Here is a 24,386-nt window from a genome sequence, read left to right on the forward strand (position 1 = left end):
ATTGTACGAATGATGTAAAATAAAATAATAACAACATAGATGTGTCGAGAGATGATTGATTCGATATTTTTTCCCCTCATAATTATTTGCATCTGCTATATCTCATTTGCAGATGTATCTTTTTTCTGTATCTTCTTTCTTTTTGATTTTAGATTCGGGACAAAGCGTCTCTATGGATTACAAATTTGATCCAGTTAGTACTTTTGGAGAGGGGGGTGGGTAAAAGTTGATAAAAATCACTACTCCACCCTTAAAATCTATAAAACAAATTTACAACTTGTCAATTTTCAAGTTCGACATGCTAGAATTTCGAAAAAAAAATGGCTGGATTGAGTTGAAATTTACTAGAAATACTTATTTGGTGTATTCCTATACTACTATAGTCTCAAATATACATTATATAACATCCATTTCTCACACCACTACAGGGGTGGAAGTTTTTTTTAAATTTTTTAGCCGTAATTATAAATTAATGTTTATGTTATTAAACACATTAACCTATTCATGTTTTACAACTTTTTTAAAATACATTATTTTTTCCTTTTAATATTTTAGGCTGTCCTATTCGAGTATTTATTCTTTGTATTAAGTGTTTTATAATTTTGATGATGGGCGAGTACATTGTACAGCTCACAATTATAAAACATTTAAAAAATCATCACTGTCCAAACCATGTACAATACAAATCAATACAGTATAAGTTACCAAAGTTCGGTCAAATCAACTTTTAAACATGAAACTGATTTCATTACAATCAAACAGGTTGGTCTATTTTATTGGGGTTTTGTGAAATTCCACGCTGGATACCTAACGTTGGGTTCCAAATGTTGAAAAAGTAATTGCCTAATCCTGCAGATGTTTATCATACACCCCATCCTACTCCGAGTCTCCCTATTTACACTTTAAATTTATTATTACACAGAAAAGTATACAATTTTACATAAGTTTCAAATTAAGCTTACTACCAGTATAATCTGATACAAAACCAAATACATATATACTTGTCGAATATTTAATATTAGATTCGTGTGTGATTTCTATAAATATTCGGCAAAAATGTTGATCACCTCGTTAAGAATAATTATCCTAGTAGTACACTCGATTAAAAACTTTTAAAATTAGTATATTTTTCTATTATGAATAAAACCTTGAGGTGCATACAAGGAGAGGGATACTAGGAGAGTAAGATAAAAATCTGGACGAATTAGGGAAATATATTTTTCAACATTTGGAGCCGAATGACGGCTATCCGACGTCATGTCTCATATAATGACCACCCTATTATACACACATAATTTATATTAGCATTTAATCGCGTTTTGATTAATCAATATTTATTTGCTGCTTTATGGTCTGCCCGGCAAGTTGGAGAATCGTCTAACCACATAGACCCCTATAGATCCCCTTTACCCCTTTGGGATTATAATTTATAATCGTGCATGCCAGATAACAACGACGGCTTGGAGTGCTGCCCATTGCAAAACGCGTAGAAGAAATTACTGGAAATTTATACTTGGAGAAGTAATTACTAATACTAGACTTAATTATTGTGCACTCTAAATCAAATTGTATAGTTTGATATTTGTTCTTAGGTCAGCTCAAAATTGTAAAATTACTCAATCGTATGATTTTCTACTTGGTTTACTTTGTAGTCTGTAGCTAATGCGAGTTAAATGCGGGTTTGTAAATGATATTGTCAGTAAATATCGATATTACATGATAAAATACTAACCGCTAATGTAAACTAACAAGCAACAACTAGTTAATTGGGCCTTAGTAAAATAAACATAAATAACCTATCAAAACATCAGACCAGCACTTCGTAAAGAAATTTCACGATAATATACAATAATAATAATTATTATTATTACTATTTAATATAGTTTACAATTAATGCGTTAAAAAAAATCCAACTTATCTGTTTTTATAATGAGCAATAGTTTTAAGTGAAGGCGTTTAATAGTTAAAACATTTTTATGCGATAGAACCTATTATCAATTGACCGTGTGTAAAATAGCTAAACCAATATCTACTTATTAATTAGTTTTTTTTTTTTTAATAACTAAAAGAAGCTATATAATATATATATATATATATATATATATATATAGAATAACATGATGCATTTTTAATTGCACAATTTATAAAATATCCGGCTCAGGTATTATATTTAATTTAATTTAGATAGGTAGAAATTCCAATAGTGTACTTTGGATCTTGTGTAATGTACCTGTTGTAAATAAAATGCCATTCGGTCAGTTTTTTTCTTGTACATCTAAAAGAATAACGCTGAACGATGCAACGAAAAGAACATTTTTAAGTATAGAATACTATTTATGTAGTAGGCGGGTCTTTTGGGAAATAAGATAATATAATTTCTATTTTTAAAATTTCCACCATGTGTGCTTTTCGATACCTTAAAAAAAAAAATTGTCACCGTTAACTTAAGCTAGGGTCGTGTGATGTGATGGCTGGCAAGCTTTTTACGGATAAAAGCAAATACCCCTTTTAGAACCATCTTTGACGGTTATCGCTTATCTAATAATGTCTAGTACTAATGTATTAAGTATAGTGTATTAATTGTATTTAACTGTATTCTGCGTGTGCTTCCGATCATATAACCTCGCTACAGATGACCTTGTCCAAATATGCCTATCTATTTTGAAAGACACATTATACATGATAAATTACCACTTGTATTCATAGCAAGAAGTTTGTTTTTTCTCTCTTTTACTGCGTGTGAATTTTATACAAATATTTTATTGTTTGTTAAATTTTAGCATCATCATTATGTAATGTAACATATAATTGATTTTGTTATTTATTTGTATTGTACAATTTTAATTGTCTTATGCAGTTGTTTATTGAATAGTATGCTGTGCCTTTTGGCAACCCGCATGGTGGACTTTGAATTTAAATTTAAATTCAATAAAAGTTGTATCTCTCACACAGCGCGTTTGTATACAGGTTGAATAAAATCCAATATTTGAATTTTTGGATTCTGAAATCTAAAATTTGAGCTTCGGATACCAAAATACAGATTTTTTCATAATCTGGATTATATATGTTCACAATTTGTTTCTATATTATTTAGTTTTTTTTTTCTAATAGCAAATTAACTTGCCGTTACCATTCGAGTTTCAAAAAGTGATAGAACTCCAAAAATATATGCAAATTTGACTACTGTTTAATAGTATGAAATAATATTTAGCTAAAATGTGTCCGGAAATAAAAATGAGATTTTATGAGCATCTACGTTTAAATGGATCGCCCTGTAAAGTGATTTTTTAATTAACTTCGTTCATTACAATTTGATTGATTAATTTAACAGACTAGAGTTCACTGTTCAATTATTATTATATTTGTAGTTTATCAACTTAAATCATAAATTATTAATCGATATCGACCTATGATACATTATTCGACTATTGACTCGAGTTTAAAAAGTGCACCCCTCCCCGATCTGTACCTTAGGCCAATACTAGATTTGGGCAAAATTGGGTTAGACCATCTAAGGGGATCGAAAAATGTTTGAAAATTGTTCAATTTGAAAACGCAAATAACATTTAATAGTGTTAGTGTTAAAAAAAAATTCAAATATACAAAAAAATAGTTTATACATTTATTTTCCGGCTTTGTTAAATATTTAAATTTTCAAAACACCCTCGAATGAGAGCTTTTTACATATGTCATGTTCAATAGATATAATTGTTAACGCATTTATCTAACCTATCTGCGATCTGCGTTGATCTATCTGCGATCAACGCAGATCTAAGTCGATTTTAAATTAGAGCTGACTTTAAAAACGAGCGTTCTGCTTCACAATTTGGTAAATGTATTGTTAAATATAATATCAATGCAATATATCTGGTACATCTGGAAAAACATCAATAAGTTTTTTTCGTGAAGGAGTTTAGCTATAGCACCACAATAATTATCAATATCTAAGAAAACTAACGATATAATGTAATAATACAAATGAGACATTTCTGTTTTCAAGTTCTTATCGAGATCGTTACTGTAAAAACGAATACAACTAATAAATTAATTAAAGGTTGTTTCAACGTTAGTTTTAAGTTTACCAAAAGTTTAAATTGATAAAAAACAGATTATAACTTATAAGCATGCAGTCTTCACTCTTCTGTCAAGGTCTTGACCCAATTTTCTTATAATAATTAATAACAAAGAAATTATCAACTTCAAACATTTTTCTTCTGTTTAATTTCATTTTCATGTGTTTTTTGTTGGAAGTGTCACTAATGAGTGGTTTCTTCCATCAAAATGTATTCAATTTATCTCTACTTTTATCATATATACTTATTGTGCCCATTGTACAGATTGTATATTTTTTTTGTAAAATAAAAAAAAAAAAATGTGTTTTTTTACCATTTACCAGTCTTTATAGTTATCCATTATTTTTGCACTTTGATTTTTGGCCAAATTTTCATACTGATTCTCTCTTTGATCACTTTTTTTTATTAATATAATTACTAAAATTTTTCCAAATATCTAATAATATTATCATAATTGATAAGTAATACTATTACAGATCCAAGATGACAACCAACACCACCTAGAGTGACTCTTAAATTGCAGCTATATAATTAAAAAAAAAAAAATAAAGCCAACATTTTTCTCGGACCTCTTTTTTTTTCTTGAAGGACTGGGCTATAGCCCAATAACCTTATTAGCTCTCCCCCTCCTTAATCCGGCTCAAGAAGCAGTCAAAATATGTTCAGGATCAAAACGACCGCTTTAAATCTAACATGGGTCGTTCAAGAATAAAGTGCACAGTTCATTAATCATTATCCGATTCGGAATATTGTTAAATAATCATATTTTCCGTTATCTCTTAAAGGTGACGTGTAAATTATGATAAAAAAAAATGATTTCCCTAGTGAATCACCCTGCAACAATAATAATAAAAATAAGAGCCTTTCCGGCGATAAGAGTGATGTTTGTGTGGTACCTACGTTGTTATATATAAAATAGTACGTTACGGGTATAACGCGGCCGGCCGTCGGTCGAGGCGGGGACGATGAGAATAAAAAGAAACGTACAGTAATAATAATAGTAATAAAAAAAAATTATGTAGGTATATAATATATATATATATATATATATGTTGTATTTCGGTAAGATACGGGAGTGCGTTTGTTCCATGTAACGCTCGTTTGGGTCCGCGTATGTTCGTTTATACGTGCAAGTATATATATTTTTTTATAGCTATATAATATTATTTTAATAATATATTAATAATAGTAATAGGTATAAGGCACACACACTGGTTGTGTTTTTGTGTAACGCGCGCGCGGTCAGTTATGCATCAGTTGTGTATCCGTACCGCACTGGCATGGCTGTTCGCGCGTCGTCCTCTGACCGGCCGGCCTCGTCGTCACGTGTTTCCCCGTACCGGTTCGCCGTGTTAGTCCTGACGGTGTTGTGCTGCGGCTGTGTGCCGTCCAATTGCTGGGCAAAAGCGCAAAAGTCCTCGGCCGACAGCCAATGCGGCAACAAGGTGAGAAAGACAGATATATTAGTAAGAAAAAAAAAAAACCCCAAAAAATACCGTACGAGCTGCTGTCTCGACGTCAGCGATTTTTGGGGAAAAAACAAACAATAGAAGCCTTTTTTTTTTTTTAAATTATTCCACTTTTTAACTGGACAATAACCAAATTTATTAAGTTTAAAATTTACGACGAGTGCGGTAGACAAATATAATACTAGGTACGCTCGAAGGGGTGTAGATAAAAGGCGTGATTGCTAGATATTACCACGCGGGAAATTTGCCCCAGACTTGAAAAAAATAAAGTATTCTACCGTTTTAGTTTGTCATATTATAAGTGATAACGTTTTCCAATAACTGGAGCAAATGCGCGCAAAGATAGGAGAATTTCGTAATCTATAACAATCATGCCTGTTTTGGAAGATTCACTTTTCTGGGTAACCTTGAATGATAAAATTAATCATCAATTCGTGTAACTTGTCTATAGATCAGAAATATGAAAGGTACGTTATAAAGTAAAGAAAGTTCACCCCTTCCCTTTGAAAAATTAAAAAAAAACACCCTAAAAATGTACACATTCTTCGAGTTACAATTTCGGAACTTGTTTAAAAATAGTTTAATTACTTTCAAACTTGTGTGAGATATTGTTGAGTTTTACCGGTATACAGTGAAAACCCCAAGCCATTGTCATTAATCTCTTCCCCCAGAAGGGGTAGAAACTTTTATTTTATTTCGCTTTTATTGGGAGTAGTTTAACAACTTAGGGTCTGAAAATTAGGCTAAAGGTAGATCTATAATGGAGTGATAATGATGATGATGGAAGCAGATCCGCTCAGTCATTGTTTTTTTTTTTTTAGTCAGTTAATTAGATTTTTGTTAGTTGGTCTATTTTAACGGTTTAAATCGTATGTTAATAGAACATTATTTTTATAATAAGTATAACTTGAAATTTGGATTAACTTATCGACGAAATGGCATATTGTTGTAAAGAACATTCAATATCGTTTTGCCAGTGTTGGTTGCAAGTTATCATTTCCTTTATAAAAACTTGTAATCAAATAAAATATTTAGTATTTTTAATCGATAAATATAAGTTCAAAAATAATTATCAAGTAAAACTTGACGTTTTATTTTTTTGCTACCAATGTAGAGAAAGCAACATTTCTGTATGGTGTATCTACATATGTATCGGTTCAAACAAATACCAGTCTCACTGCTTCCTCTATTGACATGGATTTAAATCCAATCATTACAATAAGCTTTATTGGCAAATAACAATGCTCCTCCATGTATAGTTTGTATATTATTTATTATTTATTTTGATTTTATTAAACGTTTTTTTATTGTACAATTAACATAAACAATAAATTAAATTTATTAAATAACTAAGTTCCATAATTTAGCTCGAATCAGACAAGACTTTTAAAAACGAATGAATACTGGTGGCCGGTGCTGCACAGCTGGCAGCACACAAAAACTTTAGTAGTTAAATACAAATTAAAAACATAGAATGTTCATATTAAATTATTATAATTTTTATATATTTTTACACCGTTGGTTCTCAAATATTTTTTTTTGTTTGGCTTAGTGTCTAAATTTAAGTAGCCCAAAAGGAAATCGGTTATGAGTTTTGGTCGAATAGGTCCACACCCGTTTCAACTTGTAATAGCCGTTATTTACATTTTTGACATTACGATGTGTTTTTTTTTTTTAACTGTATCTCTTGGGTCGTCACACTTTCAAGTCACCCGGCCACGTCTACTGGTCGAGTTGCCTTTATGTGTCAATTATAATATCATTTATATTATGTACATCTGGTGAGTCTGTGCAATAAAACTCAATTGAAACGCAAAAGAATGCTAACGTGTGACGGTAGGGAACACGCCGGCACTTTTTTTTAGCTTAGCCGAGAAAGTATTGGTTTAATTTTTTTTTAGCTCGGATATATTATTATATATAATTAACTTGTGTATTAGTTTTTATATTTTGTTCGTTGCTTGATAATACCGATTGTACATACTCGCCAGACTTGGGATCTCGGTTCTTGTACAATAATCCTAACGAGCCGATAAACCAACACTGGCGGCGACCTTTGCACGGCGTTTAATATAATGTTGAATTGACATTTGAAATGCATTATTTTTATCTCGGTCGTAGGTAAACCACCGACTGGTTCGTGTCCGTCGTAGTAACGTCTTTCCATCGCCAGTGCCCAGTTATACGGTGTACAGTGTTCTGCACCTTGTCGTATAGGATAAAATTGTATAGAGCCTTATAGTAACATTATTGAAGCCAACCAAGTAAAATGCACGAGACAGTATACCCACTTTAAATGGAAATAAATAAAACTGTGTTAAATACAGTTAAGTGGTGTACAGTATAATCCTTATCAATAATATGTAAATTAAAATGATAATTTGATAATGTACTAAATATGTTTTGTAATGTGTATCACATGGCTGTACAGTGCAACAAATTACAAAATATGTTATGTGCTGGAAAAATTTAATTTCTTATTTCGTCATTCTCATCACACCGTGCAGCTCGCCTTTTCGCTTACTTCATAATAGTTCAACGTTTTTGAAATTTGACCAGACATAAAAATACTTAATTGTTTAACAACCTGCTCCCATAATTTACATGTGACTAGTAGAATTAAAGATAATAACATTATCTCAAATCGTGGTGATAGTAACGTGGAAATGATAACACAAGTAGTAGCGTCACCACCAATTTTCGTATTAAAACGGGTTTTATCCAACGTGGCTGCTCTGTAAAAAGAAGGTACTCCTATACTCATAGACTTCATGAAAACGCCTTGGAGTATTGAATATTTTTTAAAATAAAATTCAAGTGTTCATGTTTTTGAGAGTACATAAAAGTTAAGATAATAGAGAAGGAATGCTATATGTTTTAATGCAAGTGAAAGTAATATTTTATACGAATGCTTTACAGCCTAACCTAACCGAATTGTACTTATTTAGTATAGAACATGTGCCTCTATATATTGTGACTCTATGGCCACGACTTACAAAAGACTATCATAATCGTAAACCATGGTCGTGAGATTTATTAAGAGATTTCATTCACAGCTGTTATTTTCGATTGATTTTTTTGAGACACCTGTTTGAATGAAACAAAAACATTTTTTTTTTAAATCAATGAACAAAACAATTTATATTTTTTACACTGAAACTCGAGTATACTCAAATTTATTTATTTTTTCAATGCATCCATTTTTTAACGTTACTAAATAGACAAACTTTAAAAATTGTCAACATTAAGTAACAAAATAATATCAATTATTTTACATGATTTTTCATAAACATAGTTAATATATCTACATTTAATAGGAATCATGATCATAAATAAAATGCTCATAATTTATTCTACAACCTATACTAACAATTTGAGTAAGTACTTCATACACAATTATGCTTGGACTCCATTCTCTTTTAACCTAGGTTCTAGATTCTAGGTTCTTAGACCTTGAACCTCAAACGTTTTGTGTAATTTTTTTATGAGAGCAGAATTAGGTAACTTGATTTTCAATTCTTGTCAAATTATCATAATTGGGTTATGTATTTAAATATATCACATTTACATTAATAGAATGCGGTCGACCAGAATATAACTTCCACTTTAGACTAGAATATGACTTCCATAGTGCTTCTACTGTATTTATCTATGTATTAACAAAATAATCTGGTACATGTTTAGGTATACTATGGTATTATTTTTGATATAATCAGCTGTTTTGTTTGTCTCCGATTTCCTTCTTAAGTCTACCAGTAGTCACAATTGTTGAAATTAGACAGTTTTAAGATGAAAGTAGGTTAAAATCGCTGTATGTTGTATACTGGGAATTAAAATTTATGTGTTGTTCGTTTTCCTTAGTAAAGATAAAAGGAGTGAATGACATAATTTATTACGCAGTGTTCCAAGGAGAAAGTTCGAAGAAAACCAATGTCGAGGGAAGAGTATCGTTTTAAACTAGGAATAGAAAATTTAACAATGTACTGCATTAGGGTAGTGTTTTTAACGTATACAATTTTTTCTAAGGCATGTAAGTGGTTAAAAAAACGCCTGTTTAAAAAAAATCAAAATTGTGAGACTACGGTCGGTCCAATTTCAATTATGTAAAATTAAATAAATTTGTCTCCTTACTCGGTACTGTCCAGAATTGATTGTGAAAGATTGTGCAATACAAATCCAATCTTAAATATATATATACTTAAATTTCGATTAAAAAAACCATTGTAAATTTGATTTTTTAGATTTGTAATGCAGTTGATCCACACAAGTTAAACGTCCATCTGATCGCGCACACTCATGACGACGTCGGATGGCTGAAAACCGTCGACCAGTATTATTATGGCAGTTGGTATTATTTAAAAAATATATTTTTTTAATCCAAAAAGTATGTTTTACACAGTTTAAACACAAAACCTGCGAAATTCTGCGAAGGCAAGAGGTCATCTAAGGGCAATGTTTCAATATTATTCAAACTAATTATTCCATAATATATACAACGTTTAATGGAAGCAATAAATTATAATATTTTCCACGGTCGTGTTTCACAAAGAAATCATTTTAGTGAATAATAAATTTTTCCTTCGTCGTTGTTTTGATTGGCGATTGATAAGTAGTATATTTTATACATAAACGGACAACGACTGTATATAGTTATTTATTCATGTTTCATTATTACTTACACTGCCTGCCCACTTAGCAGACAATATGATTTGGCCGACGGCTTGTTATATATTATAATATTTGATTAACGAAAACAAAATAATGATTTCGATTATTCGCACGTTGCGGTTTTTGTAGCCGTTTAATTAGCACTCAATAAAAAAACATAAAACAGAATTCGATAATGTACATGGATGTTTTAAATGGTAATTAATTGAAATGCCACCGTTACCGTATCGATTAATGAAGAAAAAAAAAAGAAATTGTCAATTAAGCTAACGGTAATTGCACTTGCAAACGTATAATTTATTGTGAACGGCGGATCTGTGTAATAATGTTTAATATCGAACAGTTCATATTATATAGATTCAATGTAGACGATGCGATGGTCATAGTACAAAATATATTGATATTATCGCAAATCTTAGAATAGCAGCCAATATGTGTATCAGTAATAAAATATGTGGGCATTTGAATTTAATTTCCAACAACAACAGTTTCATTAAACAGTAATTAAATAACCATCGATCCAATATTCCTATGCTCGGCGATAGGTCACGTAAAGTTCAACTTGGTTTAAATAAAATAAATAATACAGCTTAATGTATTCGTATGCTATGCAGCCTATAGCTGTATTATAATCTGTTTCTTAGGTTAAGAGAAAAAAAATCTCGCTTGTCCAAACTATTTTGGCTAATGAGTTTTAACACAAATTCATTATGATTTCTTTTAAATCATGTTGTCCTGGAAGAGTGCTATTGATTTTCTACGCAGTTCAGAGCGTGTTTCAATTTAATAAACGTTTATCAGTTTGCACAGTCGTTTTTTCTGAAAAAATTGGCTTCTATTTTTGTGATGGATACAATCGTTTTTTTATCATCGGCTTCGCATTTTTAGTGAAAACTCTATTTTCGTGGGGTGAAAGAAGTTCACCGTTTAATAGCCAAACTAAAACGGCTTGTAGTGCACGTGGCTGTATATATTATATTCGTGTTGACAAAATAACGAAGATTCATTAAGGGTAGTTGTCATGTTTTTGTCAAACCATCGCAGTGGCCATTTACAATGTTACCAAGAAAAAAATTGTTTTTCCACATTTTGATAGAAAATTCAGATAAAAAAATAACGCCTAAGCTTTATTTAACACGAAGGAACCTAAGCTGTTCATCTCTATGTCTTAAAGAAGAATAAACCAAAAGTTAACGGTCGTTTAAAATTTGTCATTGAAAAACAACAAAAACTTCAAAGCTGTAGAGTTGTAACTCAATGAGCTTTTGTTATACTTAGTTTTTCTAATAAAAATCTAACTAATTTTCTAATAGCTAAAATCAATAATCGGCCCATTAGCCCTCGTAGAAAAAGTAGTAGCTAAGCTTCAAAAAAAAAAAAAATTGAAATCTGTGAGAAATAGATATGCCAAAAAAAATGAAAAACTTTTTTATTTATTAACCTTTTAATAATTGGTTGACATATTTAAAATGAGTCTTAGATCAAGTTTCGACAAATATTGCCTATTCATTGTCTCATTGTAATTTTAACCGTAGTCTGAAACGCTTAATCCGTCAATTTTAAAAATAAATGTAGATTTTTCAATGCTTGCTTAATGTATTGATGGAAGGGAATTTTAGTTTGTCGTTTTTAATGTTATTGCAAAAAAACTATACAATTTGCATTATCTTACTTGGAAGTTATTAATTAATTAAAATAAAAATGCATTTTTTTTATTTTTTTATGTATCTAAAATAAATGCGTTTTATTATTACATTTTTTTTTAAATTCAATTTGTTTAATAAGAAAAAAAACGTATTTTTCAACGTAGCCCGATAAAAAGGCAAATAAATGTTTTCATTAAATTTGAATTTTAAATTTAAATCTTTTTACAGAATTGAAATCGGATTAGCGAAAGTCTCGCAATTTTGCTATAACGAAATAATTTTTCACAAATTGACAAAATTGAAATTTAATAAAATCTCCTTTTCTTAAATATTGCCACGACGAGACACTCCTTAAAAAACCGTCCGCTTTCGATCCCATTAAAGGGAAGCAATTCTGTACAAAATATACGGATTTGTTGGCCTAAAAAAAACCTACCACTTTTAATACACCCCCCTTAAGACACATCGTATTGAGGTGCATGTGATTGGGGTTTATTATAAAAATAATGAAATCTCTCGTTTTTCTGTTTTCGGCTAGGCAACAAAGTCCACGCGCCGTTTGGAGTGCAATACATTTTAGATTCGGTGGTTTCTGAACTGTTGAAGAACAAAAACCGGAGGTAAACAACAAACATACAATATATATTTAAATATGTATTTTTTTTTTATTGACCACCGAGTTTGCATTGACTCTGGCCACCGAACACATGATATTATTGTAATCGCTTTATTATATTTTCTACCTAATTATAATAATATTATATTATGCTCTAATAACAATGGTCGACTCTTGTTTGGATTCATCAGATTCGTATTTGTGGAAACCGCGTTTTTATGGCGTTGGTGGCAAGAACAAGACGAATGGAACAGAAACAGCTTGAGGACTTTGGTAAACGAAGGAAGGTTACAACTGTTACACGGCGGTTGGGTAATGAGCGACGAAGCTTCGCCTTATTATTCGGCGCTCATTGATCAAATGACTTTGGGTCTTAAGTGAGTATCGTTTCTAAGCCAGTATAAAACGTAGCAATTAAAAAAAAAACCTCTGTTTTTGTTCTATTCCAATTAAGAACAAATATTTAATTTTTTAGTACATTAAGCATACATAAACCCAATTAGGGAGGCCTCGAGGGATTAAGGCCGCGCAAAAACTAGAAACCCTTTTCCTAAAATAAATATGTCTTCAAATACAATTAGTTTTAATTAAAATTAAAAAAAAAAATATTAGCTAATTTTTCAGTTGGAAAATGTCCTGTAATTAGTTACCAGCATTGATCGAGTACACACTAAAATCACACATTATACATGTTGGTCACGTATTCCTTAGGAAACTCAACGAAAATACATATTATGGTTGTTGTTAAGGTTGCCTGCTTTAACTCGGCGCTGGTTTTGGTATTTTTATTCTAAGCAAACACTGGAATAATTGTTATGTTATAAAATATGTAAATTTAAATTGAGACAATTTTGTAAGTTTCTGTGCTATAAATAAGTACTGTTTTTTCTATGGGGGCTAAAAGGCCGATTTTTGATCTAGCGATTAAAAAAGTAGTTAGATGTATTGTATACTATAAAAAAGTAAAAATAAAAATGCTTATAAATATTTGTTGAAAACAAAAATAAAAAAATCAGCCTTTTAGCCCTCCATAGAGAAGATGTTAAACTATAAAACAACAAAAAAATGATTAAAATCGGTTTGGTAGACACTTCTGAAAGTGACTTCGCGTTTTAGTCCTTATTTGTAAACGCTTTCCGTTCCCCTCATTCAAAATGATATCTGAAATAAAAATAAAAATGGTTAATTAAGGTTGATTAAATAAATTAAAGAAAAACTAACTAGTTTACCGTCCGTTCCACTGATTACAATGAATAACAATTAACGCGCACCTTATTATTATCATTATATCCAACTCGACTTGCATTGTTTACGTCTAACTTGTACTTATAGTGTGTATACGGCCAGTAATAATAATTATCCGTTAAGAAGGTATTGTCGTTAACCGGAAGTTCTTATGGAAATAATAATTGTTCTTTTCAACGGCTTTTGCTTTCAACTCACGACAAAAGTACCTTCCGCGCGACTGCGTTAAACACCTCTTGATTTTCCCATTATTATTATTGTTTGCCACAATAGCTTAGGGGTACGTTTTTCATCTGATAATAGTACCTACACATTTTCTTCCAGAGTTTACAAAATAAATCAGTGTTACGGTAGCGCGCTTGCTTTCCATTTAAAGTTGACAACTACTTTTGTACACGCTTTAAAGCGTTGATTTTAAAGTATACACAGTTAAGCGATGCACCGCTTGTCTGTAATCTATAAAAATCATCGAGTAAAAAGGTACCCCCCCCCCCTCCCAAACGTTTTATTTCCGTTGCATCACAATTGATGTTTTTACTGATAATTGTGCGTTCAGAGACAAAAACGATTTTGCATATTTTGCTGTGTTGCATGAGCGAGAGGTTTAATACAAATGTAAAGTACACGACACGACATTCGGAAGCCAATAAAAAACACTGTAACATAAAAACGCTTGTCCAAGTACGTTAAGTTTCAAAACAGTAGAAGTTATTGTGAACTCGATTTTCCAATTCACAGGGACTGAGATTGATCTGTCATGTAGACAATTGTACAACGCGCCGCGCCGTTAAGTTTTATGTCTCGAATAACGTTATCGGGGGGGGGGGGGAGGGGGGTTGTGAAACGTTTCAATTTTTTTTATCAGTCATAAAACACACAGGTACGTTGACTTGCAACCCTATAACAAATTAAAGATGACGACCAAAATCGTGAATTCTCAAATTGGTAATAAAGTTTTCGATTGAAATGTATTGATAAAAACAACATCATTAAACGTTGTACAATTTTCAAAGGGCACGTTTTTCATGGTTCCCAACCGACGGGACTATCAAAACAATAAGTTTATTTTACAAGTCACTTGTTTTTGTAAAGTATTTAGAAAATACTATGCTAGTTTTCATGAGAATATTCTCGTGGTATTTTTTCAGCAGAATACGATCCCGCGCTTTTGTATACCGCTTATATTATTATAGATGCTTAATAATTTAACAATAAGGATATAATATTTATGTGTATATATTTTTTATACTTGTTCGATAGGTTCCTGAACGATACGTTTGGCGAATGCGCTCGGCCTCGAGTAGCTTGGCAAATAGACCCGTTCGGTCATTCGAGTGAGGTGGCGGCTGAATTTGCGGAAATGGGTTTTGACGGGCTGATATTAGGCCGGATCGATTACGAAGACCTGAAATTCAGGAAATTAGAAAAAAAGATGGAAACGGTGTGGAGACCAGATGTAAATATGGGTAAATATACTAAACACCGGATGCGCATTTTTCATTCCGGTTTAAGGTATTGTAATTTCCCGATGGTTAGTGCACAATGCACTAAACTGTTGTTGTGTTTTATATGACTCGAGAAAAGAGAGCTGGGATAATATCATTTTTGTGAGCTTACCGGACAAAAATCAAAACTTTTGCCTAACATCGAGGGAACAACAATACTATTTACAGTGCACCACTAGAGTCGTACGATTTGAGAATATATATATATTTCTTAAGTATTACATTTTGTGTGTTAAGGTCAAGGGGGCGAATTGTTCACGAGCATTTTGTACAACTTGTACGTGGCGCCTGAAGGGTTTTGCTTCGACGCGTATATGTGCAACGACGATCCCATTTTGGACAATCCGAAGCTGCACGGGTACAACGTAGACGCAAAAGTAAGTAGATTGTGATTAACAAATAATAATAATAAAAATAGTTCAAATTTCCGTTGGTGTTTTAATAAAAAAAAATTGTCGGCTTTTCCGGTAAGGTAGAAAACTTTGTCAATCACGTGCATCGGTACGCGGCCGCCTACAAGACCAACCACATAATGATGCCCATGGGAGGCGATTTCACTTACTCGGTGGCGTCTGCTTGGTTCAGAAACATGGACAAATTAATCAAGTAAGATTTAAGCGGCAACATTTTACTGCAAAATTCATTTGAAAATTTTGAATCGTTGAAAAATTAACAACAGTCACACCCATAGAGGGGGCGCTAAGTAAAAAAAGTGCCAAGAAATGCGTGGGTTCCTATGGAGGATAGGTTTGCAACTCCCGCGGGTAAATTAGGGTAGGAAGTATAAAGAGACTATTACTGTTTTCCTCTCTTATTTCTGACGACTTTGTTCATTTCCTATAACCAAGGAAAATGTTTGATATCAGTTTCGGCAGCAAACAAGCCATTTTAATTATCGTCGATAGCTGGCTCCAATGATTTGCTTGATTGCAAGTTCCGGTTGACTGTCTCTTCTGGTTATTCGGTAATAATATTATCTTAAATCGTGTTGATCAGGCGATATTAGGAACGACTCTTCTATTATTACTCTAGGTATGTTGTCACCCCGAAGGCCTGAAAATTGGTTGGTTTTTGAGCAAAGAATGTTTGGTTCAGATATGACGTAGTTTAGTGTTCAACAGTTATGATAAAAATATAAATATAAATTAGTACGTTTACACGAAGCTACTAAAATTGTTTGTTACAAAACAAACCATTTTCAAACGTACCAAAACCATTGTTTTATTTCCATCCTGGTTAATGCAAACTGATATATTGAACAAGAATGGCGATCCTCAATTTAACAATGAAAATAAAAGCCTGTTGTCCACTGTGTTCTTGTATAGGTTTTTTACAATTAGTACTAAATGATAAAAAATAAAATCAATTGGAAAATCCATCTTAATTTCAATAGAAACAAATCTATAAATGTATATTTTTGGTATGTTTGTTCAAGGACAAAAATATATTTTTATAATTTATTATGATGTATAATTTTAAACGGTTTTTTTTTTGTATTTCAATTTATACTTAAAGCTCAAAAATATGGTTTATAATTATTATTTTTAGTGGTTATCTGTGTTCTTATATTAAACAATTAATTAATCAATTGTAGTAATGTATATTTTTTTAACTCGGCCAACCCAGTATCACCGACCACAACTAAACTGCGTTTTTTTTCCAGACACGTGAACACGATGAAGCCCAAAATAAACGTTCTGTACTCGACGCCAGAGTGTTATTTAACTGCTTTACAGAACACCGAAAACGTCACTTGGCCCGTGAAGGACACCGACGATTTTTTCCCATATGCACACGACGAGCACTCCTATTGGACTGGATACTTCACGTCCCGTTCCAATTTGAAGTATATGATTTCCAAAGCCAACAACTTATTACAGGCGAGTGCGACATTATTTCGATTCTATTTTTGTTTTTTGACAAACTCGTTTCTTTTTAACGGGCCAGAAGGGATAAAATTTTGTTTTTAAACCCAAAAAAGAATCACAAGGAGCAACAATCGCCTCGGGGAAGAACTTGACTGAGTGAACAAACACCGCCGACTATAGATTGTTTCGGTGCATACTGAATTCGATTTACCCAATGGTTAATTTTCAGATCTTACACTCTAGAACTGCGTGTAGAAATATCATTAAACCCTTATCGGCGGCTGTAACGATTGCAGTATTTTTTTTTTTTTTTTTTTGGGTATTTAAATACCGTAACGTTATTTTTTTGGGGAATTATAGGCAGTGAAGCAAGTGGGCTCGGCGTTAGGTACAGAACACGACGAAGAAATGCAGAAACTTGCAATGGTCGTCGCCCAATCTCAACACCACGACTCTATTACCGGTACGGAAAAACAACACGTGTCTGATGACTATGCCTTGTACTTGGACGAAGCAATAAACGATTCGAAAAACGTGCTTACGGCTGCATACAAGTTGGTATTTGTTTATTAATTTTGTTTAGCTTCGACGCTAGGTATTGTTTTTACTACCCGCGGTATTTTCCAAACCCCCCGAACCGATTTTTTCATATAGCAAAATATATATCTGTGTATAACTTTTTCTATCTTAAATTTTTTTAGATTAACATTAGATTAAGCCATATAATACAAATATGCAAATCACCCACTGTAAGGAGTAACGCTTATGTTGGGTGTGATATTGTAATAGGGGTTTAAATTAAATTCAACTTGCCCGTGAGTAGGAAATGTAAATTTACTTTGTTTTAGTTGGATTCAGATCGGTATCGTCACAATCCTATGTTATTGTAAAATGGAACGAACGCGATGGTTAGACTAACGAGGGTTGTTTTAAAAAGTTAAGGGGGCTCCATACAGACCATTTTTTCAGTCAAAACACATCATTTTCATTCCATCGCACAGGCCTAACCAGTGATCCGATAAGCAATCTAAAAACAGATTTTAATTCGTCATGAAGTTTACTTAGGATCGGTCGAGGCATTTTTATCAATTTTTAATTTTAACCCTTTCTAAATTTTATTTTAAAATGTTGAAATTTTATAAAATGTTCAAACGTGTTTTATACATAGTAGGAATAAGATATCAAAAAATTACGCCGACCGATCTCAAGTAAATTTCATGACGAATTCAAATCTGTTTTCATATTACTTATCCGGATCACTGGTTGAGCCTGTGCGACGGAACAAAAAATGTATGTTATATTAACTAAAATGGCTTTTACTCATAGACAAAATGATTTAAATTAAAAATAATACCTTGAAGCTTATAAAAATTTACCAGTAAATTTATTGACATGGTCGACATTTATTTAAACCAATTTTTTCTTAAATATTGCTTACACAAAACTCCTTAAAAATGGTCTGTATGGAGCCCCCTTAAAGCAAAAAAAAAAACCCCATTTCAAATTTAACGTGTAATTTTTTTTTTATGTACTGCCAAAGATTGTCAAACCGATAATAATAGTAATAATAATACAATATTGTATTGTTTCGTCGGTATATTTTTACAAAAACATAAAAACAGTGTGTTTTATTTTCCAGGAAATGGGTCGGAAGCGATTATCCCGAACAACGTTATTGTAAGCTGCTCAACATCAGCGAATGTGAAATATCCGAAAACAATTCGAAATTCGTGATCACACTGTACAACCCACTGTCGCATAACGTCACCACGCCAGTGCGAATACCCGTTAAATACGCAGAGTACAAAATCGCCAACTCCGCCGGTAATGCTAAACAATTCCTATACGTTTATTTTTAGGTAATATAACCGTGTGTTAGACTTACAGAAGCCAATATCGAACACGAGCTGGTCACGTTGCCCGGGCAAATTTTCCGGCTCGGTGGTCGCACTTCAAACGCAACCCACGAACTGGTGTTCCTGGCCACCGCGGTACCGCCGTTGGGCATTAAAAACTATTATGTGGAAAAAATCAAAGACTTGGACCCTCCACCGAGACCGATCCCGCTGAACTCGACCGAGGAGGTGACGATCGGCAACGGGGTGAGATGCATCAACCAATAGAATAATAATATTGACAAACTGAAAGTCCACTCGATTGCTTTCAAAAAACCCATCTGCCATTTGATACTTACTTTCCGTGCGCCGTTGATGACCTCGCTACATTTATTTAATCTCAGACAACCGACACTGATATGCCCCTCACACTATTTGTCTCTTTTTAATTTATAAATTATCGAAGAACAAAAGTACGGACTGTACCCTCGCTTAGAATTCGCCCAAAAGTATTTTGATAATTATTGGATACTAAAATATTACTTACATGTTTTTGCTTGCGTTTTAAAAAGAAATTGACCGTCGGTTTCAACGGCACCAGCGGGCTCGTGGAATGGATAGAGAAAAACGGCACTAGACATTCGCTGCAACAGAATTTTTTCTACTACGAAGCCATGAAGGGATACAACTTTAATGCGGATAATCGCGCCAGCGGGGCGTACATATTTAGACCGGCGAAAAACCAGCCAACCGCCATATCCGAAAAAGTTCAATTGACCGTTTACAAAGGTAGAATACTATTGTGCTAGAGTTCGGTAAAACTGTGAACGGATTTTGAATTAGTTTTGACGTAGGAAAAAATGTCAGCGAAGTCCACCAATCGTTCAGCTCTTGGCTAAGTCAAGTAGTCAGAATCTATGACCAACAGGAGTCTATTGAATTCGAATGGCTCGTAGGACCGGTGCCGATCATGTAAGTCCGATCATTTACCGTCAAACCGTTGATGAACTATTGATGAATAGTTGTAAGATCTATTTCGTGTTTAGCAATGAAATTAAAATAAAACGTTATCTGTATATTATTATTTCCTTAACTTGTTTTGTTGTAAAATGATCACAGGGAATGGATTGGAAAAGAAGTGATCACTCGGTACACGACTAAGATAGCGTCTAACGGTACGTTTTACACGGATTCCAATGGCAGAAGGTGGATGAAGAGAAAGTTAAATCACCGTTCTTCGTGGAATTTGACCCTAACCGAACCGGTAGCGTCTAATTATTACCCAGTAACTTCAAGCTTAGCAATCAGAGACTCTGTGCACCAGGCCACCATTGTAACTGACCGAGCACAAGGTGGTACCAGCGTAGTGAACGGAACGTTAGAGCTAATGGTAAGTTTCCATTGTATTATTCTAACGTTGTCATAAAGTATATAAGTAATTTTATATAGTATATACTATATATTGTGGCATTTTTGAATTTTAGTGATATTACTCGAGAACAAGTTGGTCTAAAGGTTTAGTTGTAAGAGTAACAGAGGCAGAGATAGACGGAGCCTGCTATCTTTAAAGAGCAAGTGGCTAATAAAGCTGAGACAATTTTTGGGTTCAGTTATGTTTGAGAATGTAGGAATTATGTACGTAGAGAGTAATGGAGAGTAGTGTCAAGTGTTTTATTTGAAAAGAGAGTTCCAATGAGAGTTATAGGTGGGCCATTCCACGTGAAATTACCTAATGGGTCTGCGACTATACTTCAAAAATGTTTAAAATTTGTTATCATACATTCTTTATAGGCCCTTAATAACAAAAAATCTAAAAAAAAAATTGTTTAAATATTTTTTTGGACCTAGGGAGGTCGATTTTTTAAAAAAAATTATTCAAAAACACCTCATGTTCCCGACTCTGTAATTTAACCGCCGATGGTGGTATAGCTTATCGTGTTCAGTTCTATTGAGTGTTTTTGTTTCATTGACTATCAAAAGGCATTCGATAGAGTTGCACACGATAAAGTTATAAAACTACTAGAAGTAACTGGAATTGACGATCAAGACTTGAGTATAATAAGTAATTTATACTGGAACCAAACTTCTGCTATACGAGTAGAAACAGAAATGTCAAACGATATTCCAATAAAAAGAGGAGTGAGACAGGGATGCGTCCTGTCACCACTTCTACTATTTAACTTATATTCGGAATTCATACTTCCAAAAGCTTTGGATGAAGTTAACGAGGACATAAAAGTAAATGGTGAGTGCATAAACAACATGAAATACGCTGATGATACAGTTGTATTCGCGGATAATATGTCAAGCCTCCAAAAAAATTGTAGATAGAATAATGGACATAAGCGAAAGTTTTGGGTTGTCTCTAAATATAAATAAAACCAAATATATGGTAATTTCGAAAAAAACAAAATGTAAGAGAAAAGCTATTAATTAGGGGACAGCAAATAGAAAAGGTTCAAAAGTATAGATATCTCGGTACATGGGTAAATGAGGACTGGGAACATGGGATGGAAGTTAAATGCCGGATTGACATGGCCAGAGGTGCATTCGTAAAAATGTCTAAGATATTTAAATGTCATGATTTTTCACTGGGCGCTAAAATTAGAATATTAAGATGTTACATCTTTCCAATTTTATTAAATGGTGCCGAAACATGAACATTAACTGAAACATCGAGTAAGAAAATTGAGGCATTAGAAATGTGGCTGTACCGCCGTATCCTAAATATCTCATGGACAGATTACTGAAGACTATAAAAACACGGAAATTAGAATACCTGGGTCACACAATGAGAAATAACCAAAGATATGGATTGCTGCAACTTACACTTCAAGGAAAAATAGAAGGCAAGAGAAATGTTGGTAGACGAAGGATATTTTGGTTAAAAAATCTCCGGGACTGGTTTAGTACAACAACAATTGAACTATTTCGTTCGTCGTTAGAAAGAGAAGCAATATTAATTATGATTTTCAACATCCGAAACGGATAGAGGAACTTCAAGAAGAAGAAGAAGTGGTATAGACATGAAACCTGCACAGTTAAATTTCTAATTAAGTGTTTTAATAATTTAATAAATTATTATTATTTTTTAACCCTAGAATTTTTGAATTTTTCAAAAAAATTTTTTGGGGTCAAAAAGTTAAAAATTAAAAACAAATATTTTGTTTATATAAAATTTATGTATGATAAAAATTTCAAACATTTTTGGAATATAGTCGCACACCCATTAGGTGATTTCACGTGGAATGACCCAGGTAAGCTCTACAAGGGTACGATGAGGCCGACTATGTTGTATGGTTCGGAGTGTTGGGCGATACACAGGAATAGGTGGATGAGTATATCGGTGATGAGAATGCTTAGGTAACACGAATACATAAGAGGTAACGCGTGGCTTCTACAGCGGACAAAATGAGAAATAGACTGAGATGGTTTGGAAATGTCACGAGGTTAGAGAGGAATCGGAAGCTATAAGAATGGTAATGAAAATAAACGTAGGAAAAACTAGGGGAAGATGAAGACCCTGAAATGGTTTGAGAATGATATGATATGGGAGATCGTGTCGAGTGTAGGCTCGAGGATAAGAGTGGCCGACCCGCAATAGTTGAGGTATAAAGGCGAGGAATAAGTAGTGGAAATGTGAGATGAATTGTATGACTGAATCGCGCTAGACACAGAATTCCAGTAGAAGACGAGAACTTTGAAAGTTTTCAAACGTGAATGATGACGTTTGTACGTTACAGCTTCATCGTCGACTTTTGTACGATGACAGCCAAGGAGTCAGTGAACCGTTGGACGAGAACCAATTTGGAGAAGGAATGGTCTCGAGGGGCAAACATGTATTGCACTTGAATGAACTCGACAAGGCTGGCAGTGCACATCGGTTGTCTGCATTGCACACAGCAATGTCACCTGTTATTACATTGGCTCCGACGACTCTGTGGTCGACCGAATGGAACTCCAAGTTTAACGCCACGGTATTGGATTTTGTTCTACGGTCGTATTGTATGTATATAATATGGTAACACACTCACTAAATATATGCATTTTACAGTTTACCCTGTTGAACGTCACTCTGCCGTTAAATATTCACGTGTTGACGTTGGAACATTGGCGAAAAGATCAAGTGTTGTTAAGACTGGAACACGTTTTCGAAAAAGACGAAGATCGGTTTTTATCATTACCCGAATACGTCAAACTCAGAGTAAGCATAATTCTTGCTTGTATTATTCGATTACACAAATTAACCGATCTATAGGTCTGTGATCTCCTTCCCCCTCGCGTTCCAATACATCAAGGGACTCGTATGGTATTTTTTAACATTTCAGAGTTTGTTTACTCATTTAAACGTGACGGATTACAAAGAGTTGACCCTAAGCGCGAACCTGGCCAAGGAATCTTTGGACCGTTACCGTTGGAATCACGACAATAAGCCTCAGCCACGGCAGCAAGATTCAGACGCACCAGACGTCGTCCTCTTAAGACCAATGGCCATTAAAACTTATTTGCTGACAGTGAAACCACGATGACGTACATGTTTGTTTTAATTATTATTTGATTTTTTTATTATTATTACTATTATTATTATTATTATTATTATAGATTTATTACTATTATTTAATTAAAAAACTAATGTACGATTATTATTTAAACAATTTTTTTTTTTTTTTATAAGCTAACAACAAATTTAGAGTTATAGTACGTGAAATATATAAATAAAACAATTGGTTACATCGAGCTAACGTTTTTATATTTTTTTTTTTTTTTTTTTAAAGGTTTGCCCAAAATAAATTACACAGTTACAGCCATAACACAGATGTACAGACACTTTAGTGTAGTTGTATGTGTTGGATGGAATGTGACTCGACGAAAATGTAATTTATTTAAAAAAAAAAAAAAAACAAGAATAATACCCTATCGTTTTAATTGAGTTTTCCGTGGAAAACGAGTTTTCGCCCTTGCAATTATGTTTACAAATTTGCAGAATTACATTCGATCTTATTTCTTGTATTTGAAACAATAATTATTATTGTTATAAGGAGAAGTGAGAATGTAATAAATGGAAGCAATATTTCTATAATAAAATGTTGTTCAGCAATTATTGCGGTAACCAACGCGACAAAGTTGTTGTATAGCTTTGATGTGTTAGCTGAGAAGTTATTGGTTTTCAATTGATGTGTTTTTTTTTGTGTGTCTGTAGAGACGATAAATTATTTTTCCTGTGGACCGGATTACTCGTGTAGCACCTCTATAGATCTGAAATCGTATGCGGTTGGTAATTTAGTGGGTCAAAAGTGGAAAAAATCAGTTCCTTCACCCCTGAAATCAGGAAAAACTGGAAAAAAATTTCTCAGGTTTTTCAACCATTTTTTATTAGTATTTATTAAACAATATTATGGCTCATAAATTAGAAAGTTTGGTCAGAATAGGTCATTAGATTCGCCCACAGTGGTCAGAAGTC

General features: G+C 32.9%; 1 protein-coding gene across 1 annotated transcript; it reads left to right on the forward strand.

Moving 5' to 3' along the window:
- Positions 1-5,255: 5,255 nt before the first annotated feature.
- LOC126846238 (lysosomal alpha-mannosidase-like) lies at positions 5,256-23,613 on the forward strand. The gene is made up of 17 exons (XM_050585511.1): positions 5,256-5,518; positions 9,784-9,886; positions 12,395-12,476; positions 12,664-12,849; positions 14,978-15,183; positions 15,460-15,599; positions 15,695-15,828; positions 16,886-17,106; positions 17,455-17,644; positions 18,730-18,914; positions 18,978-19,192; positions 19,498-19,714; positions 19,780-19,897; positions 20,045-20,315; positions 22,669-22,902; positions 22,980-23,129; positions 23,254-23,613. Exons 1-17 carry the CDS (start codon positions 5,354-5,356, stop codon positions 23,452-23,454), a joined length of 3,018 nt encoding a protein of 1,005 aa, XP_050441468.1. The 5' UTR covers positions 5,256-5,353; the 3' UTR covers positions 23,455-23,613.
- Positions 23,614-24,386: the final 773 nt, after the last annotated feature.

This window comes from Adelges cooleyi, unplaced genomic scaffold (assembly GCF_023614345.1).
Source record: "Adelges cooleyi isolate 19-005CV unplaced genomic scaffold, UGA_ACOO_1.1 ACOO_flye_CR_arks_rails_tigmint_CR_PRNA_9, whole genome shotgun sequence".
NCBI lineage: Eukaryota > Metazoa > Arthropoda > Insecta > Hemiptera > Adelgidae > Adelges > Adelges cooleyi.